This window comes from Pipistrellus hanaki, assembly GCF_964339955.1.
Source record: "Pipistrellus hanaki genome assembly, chromosome: 17".
Taxonomy (NCBI): Eukaryota; Metazoa; Chordata; class Mammalia; order Chiroptera; family Vespertilionidae; genus Pipistrellus; species Pipistrellus hanaki.
In genome coordinates, this window is record NC_140519.1 from 15,668,812 (window position 1) to 15,685,582 (window position 16,771).

The window sequence follows — 16,771 nt, forward strand, 5'->3', positions numbered from 1 at the left end:
AGTTGTCAAAGCCGAGTGTTGGGGACATGCCTGGTCTGTTCCAGGAACAGCAAGTGTGCCTGGAGGAGAGAGAGTGAGGGTGTCTGAGAGAGAAAGCCGGAGGAATAAAGGTATGGCCTGTATAAGGCCTGGTAGGTTGGCATATATACTCTAGTCTGTTCTGTAGAGCTAACTGTGTCTTCCATACTGTGAATGGGGACTGCAGTGTTGATTGCCTGCAGCTAAGCTCAGAGGTTCTAGAGAGACAGGCTTCCTGATAAACAAGTGACTCAGGGGAGACGGTTTTCACTACTCCTAATAACGATAGTTCAGAGAATCACAGTTCTGTGGCCTGTCCCTGGTGGGCCAGAACTTTGGTATAAGCAGCAATTCATTTCCCTAAGCACATCCTATCTTTCAGGGAAAAACTTCTGGTTCCCTCCAGACAGATGTGTGAACCTTCAGTGAGTGCTGGTATTTAGGCTAATTCTTATTCCTTTGGTCATGGATTCCTTGCTTTAAGTAATTCCTAATTTCTCATGATAGTCAAGCATGCCTTGGGGTGAGCAAAATGGTGTGTGTGTGTGTGTGTGTGTGTGTGTTTACTTGGAGTAACATCTAAGAATAATTTGCTCTCCTCTCTTTGGCTTCAGACATACAATATAATAGAAGTAACAGGTACATAATCACAACTTTTTCATTTTCACATTAGGTAGGAAAAAAGGAACCCAAATTATATCTAACTAAAGGGTGATTATGATTATGTTCCTGGTAATTTGCTGGATTTGCAGAATTTTAGTTTTATTTCATTCCTCCGATATACTATCACACCAACAAAAGATAGATGAACTCTACCAAACACATTCCAAGGAGGTATGTTTTATTACTCCCATCACACAAATTGGAAACTTTTTTTTACATAAAGTGGATCAAAATCCAAAATGCTTATCTATTCTATCATTGTCCCTATTACTGATAAGAGGAATTTTGCATGGAAAGAATAATTTTTAGCAAGAGAAAGAATATGGACAGATTTGACTGAATTCTTACTATTACTGAGCGCTATTTTATCCTCACAAGAAGTTAGGGTACCTTTTATGCACCACATTTTAAAGCATTTAGATAGCTGGTCTCTGTTTACACAGCTTATTATCTGAGCTGAGGCCAGAGTCAAAGGCACACGAGGCTGGTTTCAAAGCCCACACTCTTCACACTGTAAAACTTGGCCTCCTCAGTAGCCAAAATGCTTGGCTCTTACTGAAGCACTTTATCTGCCTTAAAACATTCCTTTCCGTTATCTGAGAGTGCGGCCCGGCGAAGGCAACATCTATGTACATGTGTGTTTACATGTATGTGTGTACAGTCTCTAGATCAGTGGTTCCCAACCTTTCTAATGCCAAGACTCTTGAATACAGCTTCTCATGTTGTGGTGACCCCAACCATAAAATTATTTTCGTTGCTACTTCATCACTGTAATGTTGCTACTGTTATGAGTCGTAATGTAAATATCTGTGTTTTCCGATGGTAGAGAACCACAGGTTGAGAACTGTTGCTGTAGAGGTGGCTGAGGGTGGAGGTTGGTTTCTACACATGAATAACACTTTGAGTCTGAGGTAGGAGAGCAAAGACATCCCTAATGCCAGGGACAGTGAGCACATGTGTGAGATGAGGGACATGTGCAAAGTGCATAGAGACGGTGCTCAGAGCCACCCTACCAGATGGTAAAGGATGTTTGGTACACAGTTGAGGAGTTGGGATTCAGTCCTGCAGGAGCTGGGCGACCTGCAGGCTGGTAAGGAGGACGATGATGTGCTTGTGCCTGTGTTTCAGTAATGTACTTGGGTGGTATTTTAAAATGTATTTAAGGGGTGGTGGGTGGTGAGGAGATTCCAGGTGAGAAGTACTGATGGCATTTTTATCTGAAATATATCACCATTTCTTCCAGCATAAACTTATACCTGATAATTGCCTTTAAAAAAAAAGGGAATGAATAATATTTATAATGTAGGAAAGCAGGATAGTGAGAAGATGGATTTTTTTTTTTTACTCAGACTGATCTGGGCTAGAAAGTCGTAATCCAGCTGTTGACTGTCCATGTAACTGACATGTGGGTTTCCTGAGAACACAGAGGCGGGCGTTACCCTTCTGGGTTAGTGTGACGCTGTGGAATGGCATGCCTGCTCTCTGCCTCTGCTTCCTGGTCTGTAAAAGGAAGGAAATAATGGCCCCTACCTGCAGGGTTGTGAGGATGGGTACATGAGTTGGAAAAGCACTTAGAACAGTATGTGACTCGGAGGAAGTTCTTAAAATTCATTGCCTGTATCATCATTATCTCTGATCTCCGAACCTCTGCTTTCTCCCTTATATAATTGGGATTGCACCTTAATCACAGGGCATTATAACAATCTATCTAAAATACTAAGCACAGGCATTAGCATCTACTGCATGCTGAAAACATCACAGCTATTAAGTAATAATAAGTGTTATACTTTATAGGAACATATCCAGTAGGACTGGCTATTGTAGTGTCTGCCTAGGAGGAGAGGATCTTTCCTCCTTTAAGATCCTATATGTCGCCTAAGGGCCTTTGCAGGGACTGAGGACTCCAGGTGCTCAGGAAGGACCTGCTTAGTCAGTACACAGTGCAGGTAGGGTTTGTGTCTGGGTGCTCCTGCGAGCTGGTCAAGAGTGGAGAGAGATGGGGAAAGGGTGTGGTGTGAGATGTCAATTTGGTAGGTTGATTACATTTTAGGCAAGTCAACCCTGTTTTCAGATTGATATGATTGAGGTTCTGAGTTCGCATCAGCTCATCTGCTTCCAATCTTGGTCCGCTAGTTTATTTTACCATCTGCTAATTTGCAACATCCACTGATACACTTGGGATATTCTGGGACTTTCCTTTTGCTGTGCCTTTCACTGATTGTTCAGATGTCCATCAGAGGAATGATGGAGGATGATAAAACCCTAATCAGAAAATATTTGACTTTCCGGTGGTGTCGTAAAAGGTATGGTAATCAAAGAAATTTGAAAGTAGCCCTGTGACCTTTAAAACATCTTTAAAACATATTTAAGGTGCAGTTTCCTCGTCTTCAAAATGTGACAGTTATCATAGATATATCATACAATTACGAGGAGGAGCAAGCCATTATCACTTAGAAAGTGCTTACACAATGCCTGGCATGTAGTAGGTGCTAAATAAGTAAGTAAGTAAATAATAAATAAATAATAAACAAACTACTTTAAAAATTCTTACTCTTCCATGCTAAAATTCTACTTAACTATTGCCTGGCCAGAAATTGAGAATATCCTATTGCTACCTGAGTTCTTAAAATTGGAGCAATCTTTTCATTCTGTTGTGTTTTGCTTCCATTATTATAACATCCTAAAAATACTTAGATTGCATTTCAGAATTTAAATATGGGTATCTGTTAAAAGTCATTTAATGGCACATTTAAGATTCATGCATTTAATTATATATACATTTTACTTAAAAGAAAAAGAACCATAAACAAATATGAACTCTAGTTAATGATATAAATACTGAAGTGTTTAGGGGAAATATATTATGTCTGTAACTCTTTTTGAAATGCATGAAAATATGATGGTTTTATGAGAAATAGATATGGAAAAGTAAATGGCTGGTTTATAAATGTTCACCACATAATTATTTTAACTTTTCTGTATTTAGGAATTTTTTTATAATGAAATATGGTGAAAAAATTGAACCTAAAATACTTAGTGTCATAGAAAGGAAGCATTTATTTAGTTTTTACTGTATAATATAATCTACCAGATTCTAATAGATACGCAGAGAGGTATGTGGCACTGTTCCTACATGGAGGAGCTCACAATCTGGTTGGAAGAGAGAAAACTTTTGAAAATTTGGCAAAAACTGAAAGGTCATAGTATGTCAATGAAATTATGAGATGAGGATTTTCAACCTGCAGCTCAAAGATCCCCAAGAGGTGCAGAGCAAGTACTGAAGACCAGCAGATTCTTTTGTTCAAAACCTTTTCAGGCTGAGGAGATGAATAGTCTACATATCAATTAAGCTTTTCTCGCATAGGGATGTTCTGTGATATTTTTGAAAATATGGATTTTCTTGTCTGAAAATTTGCAGTAGGCTTTTGTCATTATGCAGCTTTCTCAATCAGCAGATGAAAAATAGGCTCTCATTTGGTTCTGAAATATTTTGGTGTTAGAAGAGGGCTTCCTTCATTCTCGAGAAGGTTAGCAGCCACCGATCCAAACAAAAGTGCTCTCAGAGTTCAGAAAAAGGAGCTCTTCAGCTCCCTGAGGTCTGGCCAGGCTTCAAGAAGGAGATGGAATCTGAGCTGAGTGTTGGGAAATGGGTAGAATTTGAATAGGTTGAGACGAAATGGAATGCATTCTAAATGAAGGAGCAGTGGGAACAAAGGTAGGATAGTTCTGGAGGCTGTAGGAGACCAGTTATGGCTGGAGAAGGAATTGATAGTAGATAAGGTTTGGAAGGATCAGCTGGAGCCAAACTGGGGAGGACCCTGAATGGGAGGCTAAGGAATTTGGACTTCATCCTGGAGCCAGTGGAGAAGTCACTGAATATTTTGAGCAAGGGATTGATATGGTGAAGGTGTTTTAGGTATTAATCTGGTAGCAATTTCAAGGGTAGATTGGACTGGGGGAGAGATGAGCAGCAGCCTGGAGCCTCATGTAACCTACCCAGATTTTATGTGTTAGGAGCCTGAGCTAGAGTGGCAAGAATGGTAAGTGGACTTGCAAAAGGTATTTCCAAGGAACAGTCATCATTTACCACAAATCATTTCTTTTACAAAAGAAAAAAGTCAACTAGTCTAGACCTCTACAACTGGTCACTGCACAGTGCTACTCCAACATGCTGTGCTTCCCGTGAATCACAAGTTTTGAAACTAACATTTCTTGTTGGCCATTGTATAACCCTTGAGTTCAAGTTTAGTCTATATGTGTTGATTTGGTTTTCAGAACATTGTACCAGATGTACTATTTTGAGGAGCTAATATTTTCCTATCCTCTCTTAAGAGAAAGAGGAAGATTTGAACTTTATAATTTGGGAGAGATAACAATAACATTCCAGACTCTATATGGAGCCAATCTAAACATACATGGATGCCTCATTTTCCAAATGGGAACTGACCAAAGAAAAAACATTGTGTTTATGGATATATAAACTTTTACATCCATATGACTATTTTGTCACTCCAATTAGTACTTCTTAATCCCTTCACCTTTTTCACCCAGCTCCCCATCCTCCCTCCCTTCTGGCAACCATCAGTATGTTCTCTGAACTTATGAGTCTGTTTCTGTTTTCTTATTTTGTTTTTTAAGATTCCACATATAAGTGAGAACATATGTTATTTGTCTTTCTCTGAATTATTTCACTTAGCATATTCTCTAGGTCTATCTATGCTGTCAGAAATGGTAAGATTTTATTTTTTTATGGCCAAGTAGTATTCAAATGTACCACAGCTTTTTTACCCACTTGTTTATTGAGGGGCTCTGGGGTTGCTTCCATACCTTGGCTATTGTAAATAATGCTGCAGTGAACATAGGGGTGCATACAATATATTCTTTCAAATTACTGTTTTGAGTTTCTCAGGATATATACCCAGTAGTAGAGTCACTGGGTCAGAAGGCAGTTCCATTTTTAATTTTTTGAGGACCCACCATACTCTTTTCCATAGTAACTGCACCCATTTGCATTCCCACTAACAGTGCATGAGGGTTCCATTTTCTCCACAATCTTGCCAACACTTGTTTGTTGATTTATTGATGATAACCATTCTGACAGGTGTGAGGCGCTATCTCATTGTGTTTTTAATTTGTGTTTTTCTGATAATTAGTGACATTGAGCATCTATAATTTTTGATTGCCCTATGCAATGTACCCAGGGGTATGAAGTCAGTTGTAAACTGTTTTTTAAAGTCAGTGGTACATTTCACCTTCATGTTTCCCCCGATGAGTTTCCAACTATGTGTTAAACCTTGTGCTATGTTCTGTAGGCATCTAAAAGGGTGATGTTCTTCCCATGAAGAAATTTATAATATATGAAAATGGATAAGATTATGAATTGTAAAGTGAGGTAGAACAGGATATATGTTCTAAAGGAGATATATACTCAGATTTAGTAGCTCAAGGAAAAGAAAATTCATCCCTGAGTAGTAGATCAGGCAGAACTTAACTAAGCAGGTGGGACTTGGGTTGAACCCTGAAGGAATTGTAGAATATAGTCAGTCAAATGGAAATTTTATAGAACATTTAGTGCCAGAGAGAAAGGCACCAGCAATCCTGTGGGTTTGAGGAAGCAGTAAGCATCTTGGTAAGCAAGTTCGCTTTAAATGTTGACTTTCTATATGGACACTGGGTTCTGTAAAACGGGGATATAAAGCAAAAAAGAGAGAGAGAGAGAGAGAGAGAGAGAGAGAGAGAGAGAGAGAGAGAGAGAGAGAGAGAGAGAGAGAGAGATGATTGGTGTTAGAGGCCTTAAAAACATGATAAAGGAATAGTAACAGTTCAGGAGCAAATAGAGAACCTAGTGATGATCTCCGAGCCAGGAGTGACTCACTCAAGTCTGGGCTATGGGAGATGAGTAGAGAGAGCAATGGCTGGAGGTAAATTTGCCAGCTTTAAAAGAGAAGAGGTATAAGGTAATTAAGACAGTGACTGCGAAGTTGAAGATAGTTGTGGAAGGTTAGGGTGGTAGAAACTATAGACCTGGCAATAGGGTATGAAGAAATAGGAACCAATCAGGCCAGGGTGGCTCAGTTGGTTGAGTGCTATCCTGTGCTCTGAAAGGATGCTGGTTTGGTTCCAAGTCAGGGCACACACCCAGGTTGTGGTTCAATCTCAAGTGGAACAGAAGGCAACCAATCAATGTTTCTCTTGCACACTGATGTTTCTCTCTCCCCCTGCTTTCCGCCTCCCCTCTCTCTGCCTCCCTTCTTTCCTCACCCTTCCTCTCTGTAAGCATGTCCTCTGGTGAGGATTAAGAAAAGAAGGGGGGAATGAGGAGCAAAGATAACTCGGGGCTGAAAAGAAAACTTTCAGTCTAGGTGACAAGCCCATTACAGAGGGATAAGATGACGGTTTATGTTGGGGCAGGTTGAGTTTGACCCTGGTTCAGGCAAGAGCATCGCATCATTGGGATGTGGGGATTGGTCCTCATGAAAAAGGTGTGCATGTGGATAAGAGATTTGGGAGTCAGCTACATGAAGGTGATTTTATAAAAAATTGTAGCCAGGAAAGAAATGATTGTGAGAGAAAATTCAAACACACAAGAGAGAGGTGGAATTATAGAAGCATAGAAAAAGGAAGAAAATGCAGAGAAATAGATATATATAAGGAAAAAAGAGAAATATTGCTGTTATATTGATAAAAGTGTCAGAAAAAGGCCCATTGCAGGAGAATTAAGGAAAACCAGGATTGAGAAAAGTTGAATTGGGGAATTGGAAAAGTCCTTTGAGTAAACTAGTAGCTATAAAGAGATGATGCAAAGGATTAAAGAGTAAGTAGATAAGAATTTGAAACATATTTTCAGGAAACTTGATGATGAAAGAAGGGAGATATATCATGGTAGAGAGAAGATTTTTTTAAATGTAGAAAAGATCTGTCTGTTTTTGTAGGGAGAGGGAAGTGGCCACTAGACATAGGATGATCAAGGTCGCTGAGAGACCAAATAACCAAGTAAAGAGTATTGCTGCAAAGAGGTGTGGATATGACAGCAAGAATAAAGGTGTGAGGGTTAACCCCGATAGAGGAAAAGTAACCTCCACAGAGATTAACCAGTGGGAAACTGAGAACGGTTGCAGGAGGATAATTGAAAATTTAATGAAGCTTCAACCTTCTTCATAAAATAATTGGTGCCCTGGTCGGTTGCTCAGTGATTAGCATGCCAGCCCATGGACCAAAGGGTCTGGGGTTTGATTCCCAGTCAAGGGAACATACCTTGGTTGTGGGTTTGAGCCACAGCCCCAGTCAGGGCAAGTGCAGGGGGCAACTAGTCGATGTGTCTCTCTCATGTCTGTCTGTCTGTCTGTGTCTGTCTCTCTCTCTCTCTCTCTCTCTCTCTCTCTCTCTCTCTCTCCACACACACACACACACACACACCTTTCCCCTTCCAGTCTGTCTGAAAATCAATGGGGAAAAATCCTTTGGTGAGGATTTAAAAAAAAAAGTTGGTGATGGCATTATAAGCTTTGGTTCAGGGACTTGAGGAAAGTGGAAACTGCTCAGTGGAAACTGTTAGAGGCACAATAAATGGAGAAGGAGGATTGTCAAGCAACAGAATGACTCAAAAGAATATATAATAGAAGCATGGGTTTTAATCCAGTTGGTCAGTGTGCAAAATTGCGGCCTCTTCTCCCAGGCTCAGCAATCCAGAACAGCTGCTGAGGAGTGAGCAGCGAGAGGCTGCCAGTCCTGGGATGAGAGCTTGGCAACCAGTTGCTTGGAAAAGTGAGTCAACATAGGACCCTAGGGTGGAGTGCTGGGTTCCAGGCTATGCTAGTGCAGCTGGTGGAGGAATGGATCAGGGTTTGGAAAGAGAGGATGTCCTGATGAGAAAGTCTGACCAAAGTGAGCAAATGAAAAAGGTAAAAGGCGACGTTTCTTGGCAGGAATGCAGTTCTAGACAGAGGTGTTACTGAACCTTTAAATAACCAGAGTGGAATGAAGGCACATTTCGCCGAGACAGGAGAGATGAAGGGATCATAAGGAATAGTAGAGGATGGTGACCTGTGTTTTTGAAGTCTTTATGCATTACAGTGGGTAGCAAATAGAGAGGAAGCCCGAGCATGTGCCTCCAAAGACAAGACTGTGCTGTTAGAGTTTGAAGAAAAGTTAAGAAAGGAGCTTAATACTGCTTGGGAGGACCCACTGCTCACCTCGGCTGGTGCAATCCTGGGTGAATTGATAACAATGAGTCTGGCTCCCGATTCAGCAGGCAGAGCTGCCTTTTGGGGTTTAACTGTCCTCCTAATCCATGGTGAGAAATAACCAGTCACATGACTGATACTTGATCCTCTGACCAGCCTACTATCTTCTTGAAGATTATGCATATGACCATAACATTCAAAGTATAACCTGAAGTTCTTGAGCAGAGGCCTAGTAAGATGGGTTAGTTGATGATCTTTGCAGCCATTGTCACCTGCTCCAATGGTCTGATCTGATTTAAGTTTATGGTGAAGGAAGACAGTTATATTTTTGTTATTGTTGTTAATTCTCACCCAAGGATTTTTTTTCCCCATTAATTTTTAGAAAGAGTTGAAAGGAGGGGGAGAGACAGAGAAAAACATCAATGTGTGAGAGAGACATCCATTGGTTGCCTCCCACACAGGCCCTGACTGAGGCCAGGGATTGAACCTGCAAGCAAGTACATGCCCTTGACTAGAATTAAACCTGAGATCCTGCCATCTTTGTGCTGATGCTCTAACCACTGAATGAACTGGCTAGGGCCGGTGTCTTTTTTCCATGGACCAGTGCTTACCTTAAACAGTGCTGAAGAGATGCCTACATTTTTTTCCTGGAATACTTATAATTCCCTGCTGGCCTGTTTCTTCAGAAAGAATATGTACTGATTGTAATGGCAAAAGTATAAGTTTTCTCAAAAAGTCCTGCCTGCCTTTTCTTCAGGAGGCAGGACTATAAGTCATTTAGTCCTGCCTTCTGAAGTGACCTCCAAGTTACCTGGATTTCTCTCCAGAGGCCATGGCCTCATGGTTGATGTAAGACAAGTCACTTAACCTTAAATTCTTCTCATTTGCTTTTTAAACATAGGCTTAACTTTAATATGAATATTATAATAGATTTTGCTCCATAAGAAACACTTTGATTTCTCTAATTAAATACACTATCATGATAGAGTGACTATGAAAACAGGGCCTCTGGACCAAGGACAGTGCTAAATGATTTATAAGCATTTATCGTTTTTTATGAGTGTATTTACCCACTTACAGATGAGGAAGCTCAGGCATGTAGAAATGGAATAACTTTTCCAGGTTTACGCAGCTAATAGCAAAACTAGATGGAAATTCAGATGACAGCTCCAAAGCTGATGCTTTAACGTCTTCCTTTGGCATTTCCCCCTGGGACTCACTCCCCAGGAGAAGGCACTCAGTGCAGCAGAAATAGAATATCTCTACTCCCAAAGACGGTGATAAATATGGATCCAGCTTCTGCTTCAGACCAGTTACTTTACATAAATGTTTATGGCTTATGCATGCCTGTAATGTAGGTATCATTAATTTTTTCTATTCATGATATAATTAAGGTTGAAGAGATCAAAGAACTTTCATAAAGTCTCACTGTAAGTAACTAGATTCTCTGAGTCCAAAACCAAAGCTTAATAGCATTGATAGATGGAAGTCTTGGTACCTCAAGGGAGTCCCGTTGCTTCAGTACAGCTGAGCCCTACGTGCATGGCCCAAGGAAGGAGGTGGGGGCAGGGAGGGGAGGGGGGTCAGGGGTATTAAATGGACAAAGGAGAATTCTGAAACATCAGGTGGAAACGTGGGGTGGTAGAAAAATATAGATTCTTTAGTGGGTGTAAAATAGATTTTTTTAAAAAATTCCCTTTTCTTATAGACTAAAGACATGTAGTGAAGGAGAGGAAAGAGTCCTTTAGTTATTTAGAGAGCAGATTGTGCATGGATTTTTTCCCCCCTTTTCAGATAGGTGGCTTAGATGGGAAAATTGTTCACAGATGTGACAGTAGCTCAACTCTCTAAGACCAAAAACATTCAGCATGTGGTGTTTTTAAATCCAAAGCCTTGGAGCAGTGCTGTGTTCCATCCTCCACAGCGTGCTGGTAACCGCGGTGGTGCAAGCTAGTGGGGATGGGAACCTTTTGGTGGCCCGGATTATTCTTGTATTTTTAACTTTGTGGTGGGTGGGTGCTTGGCAACAAAGGCAGAAGTGGTCTCGGTTCCTTTGGCTTTTATTCAGAAACCATTTACCATCACAATAAATCGCCAGTCTCTTTAGCATCAGGTCCCTGGTGATGAGGTGTTCCATTACAGCACCTGATAGCATCACCCCTGCCCGGGTAGTCACCTTATGTACATCCTCTCCTCTTCAACAGTGAGCCTTTTAAACATCGGATGCATTAGGAAAAGGGAGTCTTTATTCCTTCGTGTGTATAGATGGGCATATTTGAACAATGGCGAGAGGCCATGGACTTGGGGCCTAGAAGGAAAAGTATCCTCTTCCTTTCCTTCCTATTCTTTTGGCCGGCTGTGAATGGATTTCAAGTATAACTGAATGTGTCTCTTGGGAGTGAAAGGTGCATTTGATTAAGCCAATCGTATGGAGCATGGCTGGGGTGGGTTTTAGGGGACAGGAGCAGAAGTTTTGGTATAGTCCGGCTTTCACAGAGTAATTGTATGGTCCAGTTGGCAGAAGCATAGACCTGAGTTTTGGCAAAGATTTAGAAGTCATTGGGCTAACATCCCGCACCATGGACGATGGATTCTTCACCATCTGTCCCAGGCAGCTCAGCATCTACCAGAGATATGCTAGCCAGGACGCTGGCCAGGAAGTGTGGACGTGCTAGCACAGCGAGGACTTGCCCTGCGGGCTCTGGGACTGGAGGAGTGTGCAATTAGAGACTTTAGATCTGTTTGGAGTAAACAGACAGAGTTGGTTATGATTATTATTCTTCATAAAGACAGTGGCATGGCACCTCAGTCATCTTGCTCTGTTATAGAGCAACTCTAATTATTGGCAAGTGCTACTTTTTGCTATTCTTCAAGCCTTAGAACCAAAAGTATCCAAAATTAAATCCCATTTCTGCCCCCTCTGACTTTGGGCAAATTCCCAACCTTCTGGTTTCAAGGTTTTGCATGTGAAAAAAGAAGACAATATCTAACGAGGGAGTCTGTGAGCTGTGCTCTGAGACATGCTTGTAGAATCTGACACACAGTAGGCATTTTACATGACTGTATCCCGTGGGCCAAATTCTCATCCTTACTAGGCATGTGGTAAGTGATTCTAAGCTATAATTCCAGTGGTCACTTGTCCAGGACAGAGTAAAATAGCTCTTGCTTTAGATGTACATTGTAGGAGTTTATTATATATAACTCATTGTAGGAGTCCTTTTTGAGGAAGGTAAGACAGGACGTGGACTACTGAGCAGGAAACTTAGGGACTGTGCACCAGCAGAGGCAGGTCTGCTTTCCTGAATCTACGGCCACATGATGGTTGCTAAGAGCAAGATCATTAGGCTGCCTGGAGGCGTGAAGAAAGAAGGGAAATACAGGCTTATGTCAGAATTTATTAGCATCAACTAAGACTTCTAACCCCCAACTAGTGGTGGAAAAGTGAAAACTTCAGTTACAATATTGTTTGGTCTGCACTGAAACAAGCAGTTGAAGTGATTCCTATTAGTCTCACTGGTTTTATTTTTCAACTTTGTCTAAATAATTAATTTTTTTTGAAGTGACTTTCTGCTGCCACTATTTATAATGCCTATTTTTAAACTACTCAGTATGCATCAGCAAAAATTTCAAAGGCCCTGGGGGTTAAGGGGTCAGGTGAAGGAGTCCTTGCCTGATATTTGTAAGAGATTGGCAATGTTGAGAGAAGGAAAAGCTACGTTTTCTCCATCACCCATTCCCAGATGTGTTTACTTTGTGAGAGAAGCCTCCCCTGATACTATTGTTAGGACTGTCACTTTGGAAAGCACATTATTAATTTTTAGGTTGTCCCTAAATAATTATTGCACTCTTTATGAGAACCTGTTAATGGGGACGAATCACTTCCATAAAGTAGGCTAGGCAAATTCTGACATAGCATTTCACTAGGAAAGGTACTAATGCTATTTTTTCATTCTAAAATGACCTGAAAATAGGGAAATGGCTAGTATTCTGGGCCATTTGTTTGACAGGGGTGCAATGATACCGTCACCGTCTCAGGAGAGTGGGTTGCTTAGAGAACCTGTAACATAAATCTAAAGGTTTTTATTTTACAGCCCCAAGGAGCTTTACCAAAGGTCATCTATGTTTTCCACAAAAAGACAGCTGTTGGTAGTATTTTAACATGGAAAACATTTTTGCTTCATTTACATTTAGTGTGGTGGTGGTTTTTTTTTTGTTTTTTTTTATATTAAATGTACCTCAGATACTGAGGAATTGGCTGTGAGTTATGGCTGGATGGTAATGATAATCCATTAAGTTGAGCACTCTGTTTTCTAGCCCTGGTGGATAACTGAGAAAGTGTGTGTGCATGTGTACATGTACGTGTATGTATTTGTGTGTGTGTGTGTGTGTGTGTGTGTGTGTTTGTGTACCTGTGCCCATAGGCACCTGTCCTAAAGCATTGTGAAAACCTGCTGCTGCCAGTATGTCTTCCATCTTCACGTCTCTCTATCCTATCATCCTGACTCCATTTGGCCACATGGCTACAAACCCATTGTAATTTCACATTCCCTTTATGGCAGTTTCCAGATAAGTTATTCAGTAAACAGCAGTTCAGTACATATGTAAGGAACAAATGAATTTAACTACTTTTAGTTTTAAGCATTTCTTTTATAGAGTAACTTGTAACAATAGATTGTTTTCTTAGGGAGGAAATATTTAACATTTGAATGTTTGGGTTTTTTTGTGTGTTTTTTTTTTAAGAGAAGATTCCATTAGGAATGTTAATCTGAATTATATTTAAATACAAAAAAACTGAATTTGAAAATAATTTTCTGTGTCACTATTTTGAATGTTATTTCTCTTCTGTAGTATCTTTACAGATAACTATTAATTAGATCTATGACATATGTTGTTTATTTTTGTAGTTAAAACAGAGCCAATGAGCAGCAGTGAAATAGTTTCAACAACAGCAGACGGGTCTTTAGACAATTTCTCAGGTTCAGGTAAGGAATAAGTATTAGATTCTTACATTAATACAAGACATTATTTTTCCCAGATTATTTATATATACAAGTATGTATATGCATGTGTGTATATGCATGGTAAGGTATATATCTGTATGTATATCATATAAATAATACAACTTTTCTCAGAGTGACATATTTGCAATCAATATTTTTATTTAATAATAAAGTGTTTGCAGGAAATGTTGCTATCCTATAAAGGATATAAAATCAAAGTGAATTTTCTTCCTTCTATAAATTATCTTTATTATGGCCATGGCTCCTTCCCTTTTTGGCTTGTTTTTATAATTTTTCCGATCATGCAGATTTAAGTAGGTGAAAATCAGCTTCTGATACCCCTAGGCAGACTTAGGAGTCTTCCTTCTAAGCATTTGTCATGTCAATTAAAGACGTAAGTTAGATTTGTCAAGCAGCTTTAAAACCTCGTTAGTTTTTAATCTCTTTCACATTAAAAAAAAAAAAAAAGTCTGCCTCCAACAAGCAAAATGTCCAAGTTTCACATCTGTAATAGTGAAATTGCTGCTAAGAAAGTAATTGTGATAATAAAACAACTGTGAGGATGATTATAAATTTGCCAATTTGCCCAACTTGGACTATTTCAATGAAAATTTTTTTCTATCAGAAATAATTCTTAAATATTTTAACAGTTTTCATATTGCCTGCTGTATTTATTAAACCTCTCAATAGTAAGTGCTGTACTTTTGTAAATTTGTGATTGGTTTAATCTAGCTCTCAGGATCATTTATTTAATACACACCACAATCCAAAGGAATTATACATAGATGTAAAATAAAATGCAAATTATAACTTTTATACTAATTATACCAGTACCCACTAGTTCTTCTGTAAAACACTCACTAGAATTTGGCTTATGCCAGGCAATATGCTTTGTGCTGTTATGGATTCAGAGACGTATGAGAATGGCCCCAGCTTGTGCTAGGGGCTGAACTCTGACCAGGCCATCGCAGTAGAGTTTGTTAGTGGCAGAGGGAAGCCTTGGGCCCCAAAGAACACCCAAGAAGAGCCCAGCAGAGACTGGGATGGGGTGGGGTGGTCAGGGAAGGCTTCTTGGAGGAGATGCTTGCACTCGGCCTTAAATATAGAGTAGGAATATAGGGGTCAGCCCTGCATCCATATTCTGTGAAGGAAGGAGACAGCCCCCAATCTAGGAAGGAAGAGGTCAGGATGGAGGCATGGAGACTTTCTAAGCCGGTTAACAAAAAATAAAATAAAAAGAAAGGTAGGACAAAGCACAGTGGACCTGGGGCATTCAGTGGGAGGAGACCAGGTGCAGGGGCACGGGCTATAGAGCAGTTGCTAATAGCTCAGTGTCCCTGCAGGTACCTTGTGAGCCATCAGTGGGGGCATGCTGCAGAGGGCGCAGGGATCGAGTCCTGCATGGCGTTTGTGTTTTGTCCCGAGTGCAGTGGGAGGCATCAGAGGAAGGGGTTGTATGATCATGTTCACACACAGAATCATGGCTGCAGCTGGACAGAGGGGAGTATGGTGAACTGGAGACACTGGTTTTATAGATATGGATTTGCGTTAATTTGGGCAAGAAGTACTGAAGACCTGAGGTCAGGTGCTGGCAGTGAGTGTGGGAAGGTGACAGATTAAGATGTACTAGGACATAGAATTTGTGGTCACCGTTACCTGTGAACACGGGGATTGCTGGATGGGTGAGTCAGAGAGAGAAGTTCGGCGTGAGGGATGTAAGAGGAGAAGACTGAGAAAGAAGGGTGGAGAAAGAAGGGTATGTTGATTATGGGGTAACACCCACCTGAAGAAGTAGGAGCTCAAGAAAGATCTGGAAAGGAAATTTCTGAAAATGTACAGAGAGTGTACAAGGTTGAGCCCAGGGTAAGCCTCTATGTAAGACAGGGGATTGTATGGAAACAGAGGTGACTGGAGAAAAAGGAAGAGTGTTGAACCTGAGGCGAAGGTGGGAAGAATTTCAGGAAAGCACTGTCTCTGCAATAGATTCATATACAGTGATTAAAAATAGTTTCTTAAAAAAATTAATGATGAGAAAATGTTAACTATATCGAGTAAAAAAGCAGATTACAAATAGTGTAGTCCATATAGTCACAGTTTAATTTCTTTATTTTAAGGGCATTTGTGTGTGTGTGTGTGTGTGTGTGTATGTGTGTGTGTGTACCTATGTGTATGTATATAAAAATTAATGACTGTGTTCTCTGGATGGTGGAATAGAATTTGAATTTTGTTCTTTTTGTGTGTTTTTTCAAAAGTCCCCCCCCCCCCCCAGTGTATATGTATAATACACATACTTTTAAAAAATAATGATTTTAAAGTTGAAAATCACATACTGTGAATAGATAAGTTTTTGAAAGTATGGGTAATAATAGCATTGCATCATTTTTCCTGTTGTTGATAAAGGTATTATGGTATAGGAATTCCTTGTTTCTAAGAAAGTACACTGAAGTGTTATTAAAAGGGCAGCAGATTGCAGATCTAAAAATGTGAAATACACATAGTATACATATATAATATAGAAAAAGAGAATATGAGATAAAGCTAATCTAATAAAATGTTAGTATTTGGGGAATTTGGGTGAAAAGTACTGGAAGTTCTTTTCCTTTTCTTCCAACTTTTCTGCAATGTGAATATAAAAATGAAAAATGAGAAGCATCAGTGGAGTGAGTCAATAGCTGTTTCCATGGATGGATGGACGGACTTTAGTTCCCCCTGTGCCCATGGCCCAGAGGCCCCATTTCTGTGTCTCCAACATAGTTCCTGACAGACAGTATGTGCTCATAAAGTATATTGAACAGATGGATAATTTAATGAATAATAATAGAAAGTGGACACAGAAGAGAAAAATGTCTTTCAAGTACACACTGTAAAAGGAGAAGGAGAGAAGATAGTATTAGAAAGAGGGCTACA

General features: G+C 40.1%; 1 protein-coding gene across 1 annotated transcript in view; it reads left to right on the forward strand.

Moving 5' to 3' along the window:
- EYA1 (EYA transcriptional coactivator and phosphatase 1) overlaps positions 1-16,771 on the forward strand; it is a 152,149-nt gene that overhangs the window by 13,800 nt on the left and 121,578 nt on the right. The window contains exon 4 of the mRNA XM_084864941.1: positions 13,769-13,846. Coding sequence (XP_084721067.1) covers positions 13,769-13,846 — 78 coding nt within the window. The remainder of the gene's footprint in view (positions 1-13,768; positions 13,847-16,771) is intronic.